This window comes from Saccostrea cucullata, unplaced genomic scaffold (genome assembly GCF_032062105.1).
Source record: "Saccostrea cucullata isolate Sc308-1 unplaced genomic scaffold, CSIRO_AGI_Scuc_v1 ctg7085, whole genome shotgun sequence".
NCBI lineage: Eukaryota > Metazoa > Mollusca > Bivalvia > Ostreida > Ostreidae > Saccostrea > Saccostrea cuccullata.
Window position 1 is genome coordinate 25,111 of NW_026928132.1, and position 8,170 is coordinate 33,280.

At 35.8% G+C, this 8,170-nt stretch overlaps 2 protein-coding genes across 2 annotated transcripts; both read right to left on the minus strand.

Annotated features, from left to right (window-relative positions):
- Positions 1-483: 483 nt before the first annotated feature.
- LOC134276527 (uncharacterized) lies at positions 484-1,790 on the minus strand. The gene is made up of 3 exons (XM_062758776.1): positions 1,767-1,790; positions 1,492-1,684; positions 484-772 (listed from the first exon to the last, which is right to left on the minus strand). Exons 1-3 carry the CDS (start codon positions 1,773-1,775, stop codon positions 558-560), a joined length of 417 nt encoding a protein of 138 aa, XP_062614760.1. The 5' UTR covers positions 1,776-1,790; the 3' UTR covers positions 484-557.
- A 1,656-nt stretch (positions 1,791-3,446) lies between these two features.
- Positions 3,447-8,094, minus strand: LOC134276528 (squamous cell carcinoma antigen recognized by T-cells 3-like; the record flags this gene model as incomplete). Its single annotated transcript, XM_062758777.1, has 10 exons — positions 3,447-3,714; positions 4,014-4,177; positions 4,266-4,349; positions 4,454-4,543; positions 4,773-4,877; positions 5,059-5,142; positions 5,262-5,425; positions 5,743-5,920; positions 7,721-7,909; positions 8,021-8,094. Coding segments are annotated over 10 exons (1,316 nt in total), but the record flags the coding sequence as incomplete, so codon positions are not given.
- Positions 8,095-8,170: the final 76 nt, after the last annotated feature.

The window sequence follows — 8,170 nt, forward strand, 5'->3', positions numbered from 1 at the left end:
CTTCGCCATAACTTTTGAACCGTGAGAGACAGAGACTTGTGACCTACAATGTATATGCTAAAAAAGCTTTTTTGAACTTTCGCCATACCTTTTCAACCATAGGAGAAAGATGCGTCATATTTGGTATGCATACTCCACTATTTCAAGTTCTTTCAATAATCAAGGCAAATGATCTTGTGACCTTGACCTTTATGCTAAAAAAAGTTTTTTCGAACTTTGTTGCCGCTGGGCGCATAGTGTTTCGCAAAAACGTCTTGTTTTTCACTATTTTGATGTTTTCCTGGCCCCGGATGGTTACAGTCTTACACAAATACATGTATGTCCCCCAAGTTGCATCTTCGCTAGCCAAGGGTTTTCGTTTATGAGGAGAATAGCATAAAAGAAATCCTTGGCTAGTTCTTGATGAATGATTGATTGATTGTATATTGTTTAACGCCGAGTCAGCAATATTTCAGCCATATTTCGGCGGCTCTGGATGAATGAAGATCAATTCTGTTTTATCAACATTTTTTAAAACAACATTTCATTAAAACAATTCACAAAAAAATCACAATTGTTTATCCAACCACTGATTTTGGTGGCGGTGGCGACCGAGTGTGGTGGTTGACGTCGGTAGTTGTGGGCGCTGTTGGGCCGTTCGTTGTCCCTGGGTGTGGTGGTGTCCGTGTCGTGTAAGGTGGTGGTGAGTTTGTGGTACCTTTTGTGGTGGTAGTTAGTGGCGGGGGTGTATCATAACGCCGTCTTAAAAAACTTAACACGTTTGATATGGGAGCTGTTTAGGGATTAAAAAAAACGTATCAATTCCACTTGAGGTCCATAAATGCAGACTTTATTTAAACTGCATCACATAAAGTTATATTATAAAAGTTAATGTTTTTGTAATCAAAATTCTGTTTACGGAAATCTTTCTAGGCTTATAACAACAATCAAGCTAATGTACTGTTACATGCCCCCTCCCTAATATTGCATGATTTTTCTCTTTTTTAGGAATTTCTGTTCGAATGTGTCCCCTCTCACTAGTGTTTCTATAGATTATTATTTGACTGTTAAAATCAACGAGACATAGTACTGAGCTCGTATATTCCGTATCACAGGTGCTTGAGGATAGGACCCCCCCCTCCCTTCGATATAGACCCCTGGCTTTTTCGACTTTTTTTCTCATAAATAATCTTTCATTGACATATTTGTGGTAAGATCTATACCAACAAATCGAAAAATTACCTAAGACAAACGTTCTATAAAATCTACCCTACATTCTATATATATAGAGGGTGGGGTAGAAATTTTTATAAAATGTTTATTTAAGCAATTTTTCTGAATTGATAGGATAGATTATATCACAAATGTGTCATCCATATATAATTTATGTGAAAAAAGTCTAACAGGCCCGGGAGTCTATATTGGGGGGGGGGGGGGTCCTGTCCTCAAGCACCTGTGTTCCGTATATGTATTTTAATATTAATACCAATACGCAAATATAAACCGAAATACCTTTGGCAAACGGAAATCTGGCATCACACAGGTTGCGACAATCAAAGTATCCATTCCCCGTGCACGTGCACCATATGCAGCGGGTTACGTCAGCGAAGCCTTGCGTTCCATCTGCACATTTCGAATTCCGTGAGGAACCTGCAGCCGCTGTGCTCACCAACAGAAACGTCAACAGTGTCAACTTAAGAATCATCTAGGAAAAAAGAGATTGCGTAATTCTGTGTACATTGTCTTATCGTAGCAAACACATGACATTCCTAGGTGACTAGTCGCACCTTAATCATGATTTGTCGTCTGGTCACGGTAAGCTATTGGTCATCTCCGTAGTACTAGGAAATAATAATTCAAGGCCAGTCAGTTCACTTTCCAGGATTTTGCGTATTCACAAACCGAACTGTGAATTATTAATGAATCTTAAGAGACTGTTCAGCTGGCATTAGGAGAGAAGATAAAAATGAATTTCAATTTTATAAGAACATAAAATTTTTAGGTTTATATCCTTCAACTTTTTTGGTAGAAGTTGAAGACTTGACAGGCAAGGCATGTAGTATCCTCTAGGACGAGAAGGTGAGGAGGGGCTCTTCACTTTTCCCCCAAATATAACCTTTAATATTGACCCCCCTCCCCCCCCCCCCCCCCCACACACACACAAGCATATAGTTTTTGATGCAGCAATGCTGAGATCAGGATTTACTTAAGTAGAAATATATGAAAAGTAATGGTTGTGAAAGGACGGAGATTAATTAATGCATTTTCACCCTATAATCAATAGATCCCTGGCCTAACACCAGAACTCTTGACTCAGGGGCCAAGAAATTTACAATTTTGGAAGAGACACCCTTGCTAATCATAACTATGTGCATACATATACTTATTTTAATACCCAAGAGATTGGAAGATTTTCAAAGAATGAATGCATTTTCACTATTTAATTAATAGAGCCCATGCTAACACCAGCAACCCTGACCCAGGGGTCATGAAAACAATTTGGGAAGGGACACCCTTCCCCATCATAATTATACATTAAGTTAGTTTGTTTAACACCCAGGAGCAGAGAAGAAAATTTTCAAAGAAATAGTCCACTTTCGCTATATAATCTATAAAATCCCGCCCTAACACTAGAACCCCTGACCCTGGGGCCATGGACTTCACAATTTTGGTAGAGAACTCAATGCTCATTACACTCATGCCAACAATTTGACTGCTTGATGTCTAGGAATAAAGAAGATTTTTAAAGATGGCGTTAATTTTAGTGGTTTTGGCCCCGCCCCTCTTGTCAGGTGGAGGGATGAAATTCACAATTTTTGTTCCCCCTACTCATAAATGCTATATGCCAAAATTGGTTGAAATTTGTTGAGTTGTTTTATAGAGGAAGCTGAAAAGGTTCAAATGTTAATGCACATAGCAGTCCAACAGACTTAAACAGATAGCAATAGCTAGGTTACTCGAGACCTTGACTACTCAGGTGGCCTAAAGACCATGTGCAAGTATAGTTATGCTTAATACACAAGCTCCCTCCTGACTTGTTAATGAAGTCTTTCCATACACAAACATGTCTTCATTTCAAAACAGTTGAACAGTCATAAATGCTTTTAAGTATCAGTTGACCTCCTAAATGTTAACATTTCCCTGGACTGTCAAATCAATCACCCATAACAGTACAGCTCTTGTAGTACATGTACTTTAAAAAGGTTTCATTGAAATAGAAATACCAAGTAAAATATTCAAAATTCATCAATACAAGTTGTCAAAAAACATACCATGAGTTATGTATTGTCCATTAATTTTGTCAACACAAAGGAAAGTGGAACATTTTTGAAAATGCACTCTAAACCACTCATGGTGTACTTTTTCACCGCTTATTTCCATACATGTACTTGTAAATAGTGGCTGTCTTCCTTTCTTATCAGTTATGTTATACAATCCTTAGAATAAAGTACAACTGTAGTAGGAGATCAATTCACTTTGTACTTTTATTTAACTTACCAAAAACAAATACATAACAAACAACTAAGTTCATTCACTAAAAAAATTATAAATCATTTTTTCAGCAGCATTTTTCTAAAATCATCGTTGCTCATTTTTGTTGCTGTTGGATTGGCTGCTGGCTGTCCATTAGACTCTGTGTTTTGTGAAGGTGGGGGTTTAGGGTTCTTTGCTGTAGCTGGTGTCCTCTGGATTGACCTTGGCACTAAGGACAGCTGTGTGCGGGCTTTTCCTCTCCTAAAAACAAAATATGGTTACTGAAAATTAATTTGGAAACTTCTGATAAATTATGCAGTTTAGATCTTTATATTCCAATTATTGTATGCATAATGTTTACAACATATATTTACCACTTGGTATGAATTTAAATTGGTGCAGAGATAGAAAATTTGGTTTCCCTTTAAATTGAATTGTTTTAAATGTATTTTTTTGTGCAGTCTGAACCACATGCAGAAGTTATCACAACTACATCCCATCCCCTCCAAAAAAAAATAGATTAAATCAATTAACAATAAATCAACAAATTCCCTCCTTACATTTCTGTCTCTTTCTTTCCCCCTCCCAGTGTTGGGGTGAAGGTCGTCTCATCCCTGCTGCTGAGTGGGGTGCCTCTCTGTGGGGGGTTACTGATGGCGACCTCAATCTCATGGTCACCAATCTTCAGTCCGTCTGTCTTCACCACCGCTTTGGCTGCATCTTGCTAAAAACAAAAGAAAACATTATCTCTAAGAATTGGGCTTTTATTTAGGACATGCTTGAAAAATATTTGTTTTTATTTGCAAATTTACCTCATCTTCAAACTCCACATAGGCTAACCCCTTGGGAGCCCCACTTCTGTATGTCACCATTCTGACCTCTCGTACAGGGCCATGCTGTAAATTAAAATCATGTTACACCCATTAATGTATAAATGTGGACAAACTGTAATACATGTAAATTAAAAAATGTCTACCATGATAATTAAACAGGTAATTACCTCACTGAAGATCTGGACCAAAGCCTCCTTGGTGCAAGTAAAAGGAAGATTCTTCACAAAAAGCTTGTTCTTCTCCATTTCAGTAGAAAACTGAAACACAAATAACAGCCTTTCATAAGTTACAACAAGTTAGAGACCACATAGAGTGGAAATAAAACATTTTTTTCGTGTTTTCTTTTCACATACATGGTTTGATAACAATGTTTTACTTATTGCTGTTTTTTTTCATCCATCCTACTGCACTTTATTATATGTAAAAGAATGTAACACACATTTCTAATAACAGTAACACAATCGATACATTCCCCATCTCTCTCACCTTAAACTGAGCCTTCTTTTGACTTCTGTCTTCACATTTAGACACAAAGACTGGTCTACCCTCAACAGGTGTCCTGTCCAGCTTTAATGCTTCTAACATACCCAGCTAAATCAATACAAAAGAAGAACAGAATTGTCATTTTCATTTACTTTGTCCTCTGATAGTCAAGCAGAATGGCTTTTCAACAAAACCAGATGTTTTCAATGATTCAAACAATACCTTATTCATAAAAGAATTTTCTAATTAATATTATTAAACATATGATAATTAGTTCACATGCTCTTACCTCATCTTTGAATTCTACATAAGCATATCCTTTAGATTTTCCTCTAATAGTTTTCACAAGTCGAATATCTGTCATTTCCCCACACTACAACAATTTCATTCAAAGAACATGTACAAGTCTTTTCATTGTGTGATGGCATAAGAAAATTTAATTAATTTAAAAATGACACTTTTGCTTCAATGAGGCAGCAAAAAATAAATCACCTTGGCAAAAAGTTGACCGATCCTATCCTCATCTATGGAGTAGTCCAGATTACTGACGAAAGCTGTACGTCTGGATTTATTTGGATCTTGCTCGGCTTTCTCAACAAAATCTCCTTGAGTGTTTGAAACATCCCCCTGGCCTCCACTGTTGGGTGTTTCCTCCTCTAACAGGTAGATATTGAATTCACCGATAAAATGTCATACTATTTCATTTTTAGTAAATTGAATAATGATAGCATAAAATTTGAAACAGGAATCTTGTATCCATAGATATAAAAATTTTAAATAATTAAGTCTTATGAACTTAAAATGCAATTCATTGTAGATGGACAGTCATTCAATTTCTGCACCTTTGCAATATAGATACACATTTAAAAATCTTAATTCACATGCATTTTCATTTATGCTGGGTTTCACTGTACCGGTAATCAATCACAGTATTAAAACATCTATTAAGTCAGAGTGACTCCAGTTAATGTACCTAATTTGGGTTTCTTTGCCGCATGCTCTTCTCCTTTATACCCTGGAGGGGGCCCTTTATACCCAGGTGGTGGGGGTCCCTTGGACTCAGGTGGAGGTGGTTCCTTGAACCCAGGAGGGGGTGGTCCCTTTGAACTTGGTACTGCAGGTACTTTGAAATCAGGTTGCTCCTCTTCTGACTGAAAAATATTATATACTGATAAAAACTGCTAACAATATAATTTAGGGAATTTGTTTCTTCCTTACAAAAAATACGAAATAGGATGGAAGACCTCAAAAAAGAATGAAGATGAGGAAAACAGGTAATCGAAAATCATAAAACTCACCTCGATAAAAGATATCGATATGTAAAGCAATTTTCACATCAAATTTTATCCAGTGAACATCCAAAAACCTAAATGCATTTAAGTTTGGAGTAAGGATTTATAGTTGCCTGGTAATGGACCAGCACCAAAATCTTTATCCTGTTCACATACTAGTATCTGGAAAATTTCGATCTCATCTAGCATCTGAATAAAGTCATGGTATCAACCCCTAGATGCATCATCAATGCAAGTTTGGTCAAGGCAGGACTTCCATATTTGAGATTGGACTTACTCAAAAAAAAAAAGGTAAACTGGTTTATACTCATCTGGAAAATGACAGGCAAGTCTAGCATCCAATGCAAAATCTGGTAGTATCCATCCCTAAATGCAACATTCATGCAAGTTTGATCCAGGTAGAGCTTTTAGTTACATGAACTTAATCCTAAAACTTTTACTTGAACTCTGACTTTGTCTTGGTAAACTAATATTTAGTCAACCTTTGTCTTTCTCGCTTTTCATCTTCAAATCATTCGGGTCTTTAAGCTTAAGAAATTCCTGACTTTCAGTTTCATTGCTAAACCTTACAAAGAACAACGGTAATATCAGTAAATAATTTTATGCAATATATGAATTTCTGACATTGGCTTGTGATGTTATGACATCAAAATCTACAGAGGACTTTTTAAAGTCATACATACTTGTTACCCTACTGTGATGAAAAATAGGGAGATTCTGAACTCAAAAGAGGTAGCATTGTGTGTGTTGTTTTACGCATGGATTTACAAAGATGTATATTATGTACCCGTAAATATGGCCTTAATTGACCACTGCAATAATTAATCTCAAATATCAACTGCAATGAAGTAGATACAGTCATGTAGAAAAACATTAAGTTTGCCATAAATTATTAATATTTTTTGCTTTGACTGCTTAACAGCCTTTAGAAGGGTCATCTTTGTTCATGTAGCCTGGGAGCAATATTCTAAATGTTCATTCAGCTGTCAAACACGGCAGATGATGACATTGTTTAAGCCATATCTAAGACTAGTTCTTATCTTTCGATCATTAATAAACTAGATTTCCTTCGATTATCGAAAACGAAAGTACAGATGCAATATAGCTCATAGAAATTGGCTATGTCAATTGAGTAATTTCTATTAACTTTATTGATAAAATTGCAAGCACCTTTGCTTTTATAGATGATGTCAAACATTTTCATCCAATTCTAGAATGCTATATCTTCCCTTTTTTTGCAGTGATGTGGACGAAATTTATCATAACCAATATAATCACTGAGTTTTGTGGTGTTGTCATTGTCAAATACGTGCTTGAAATCTATGTATACATTGTTACAAAAAAACATATGTATACTTCAGGGTCAAATCATGAAATATCTAACAAGATTTTATGACAATTGGCTTCAAAATGGATACCAAAGCGAACCAAAATACTTTTGACAACTTTTGTAGAAAAGCGATAGATTTACGAATAAAAGCGGTAGGTGGGAGATGGAGTAAAAAAACGGTAGACTCCTGCCTAAATCAGTAGAGTTAAAATGTTTGATCATAACAAAGTCACAAACTTTTTTAAGATTTTAAAACAATTGGAAAAATACAAAATATATTTCTCATAAATAATACTGTTATTTAATAATCAATAATTCAGTAAAGTCACCTTTCTTTTCCTGTTTTCTGTTCTGTCTGCCTTATCTCTGTGTGAAGATTTGTCTGCCCTTTCTTTAGGTGAGGACTTTTTCTTCTCATTACCATCTCTCTTCCCTTTCTTTCCTTTCTCTTTGGCATCAAATCTTTTCTGCTTCTTTTCTAGCCTTCTATTCTGTCTCTTTTCTTCCAATTCTGACTCCTTGAACACAAAAAGGTGACTTAAATCAGAACTGAGTTAAGTGAAAGCAACAATTTATAAGAATTCCTGTTTTTATTAATGATTAATTGAGTTTCCTGATCAGTTTCTTACTTTTCTCTCTTTATTTATGGCATCCATGTGTATCTCGCACTTAGTTACAGCTGTGTCATACTGCTCCAAATTTCCTTTTTGAAAAAAATATAAATTCTTCACACATACAGTCAAACTTCGTTATCTCGAACCTGATGGGACGGAGAAAAA

Coding starts and splice junctions, on each gene's coding strand:
- LOC134276527 (XM_062758776.1), bottom strand. Junction 773..1,491: donor CAGATTTCCGTTTGCCAAAG/GTATTTCGGTTT, acceptor ATCCCTAAACAG/CTCCCATATCAAACGTGTTA.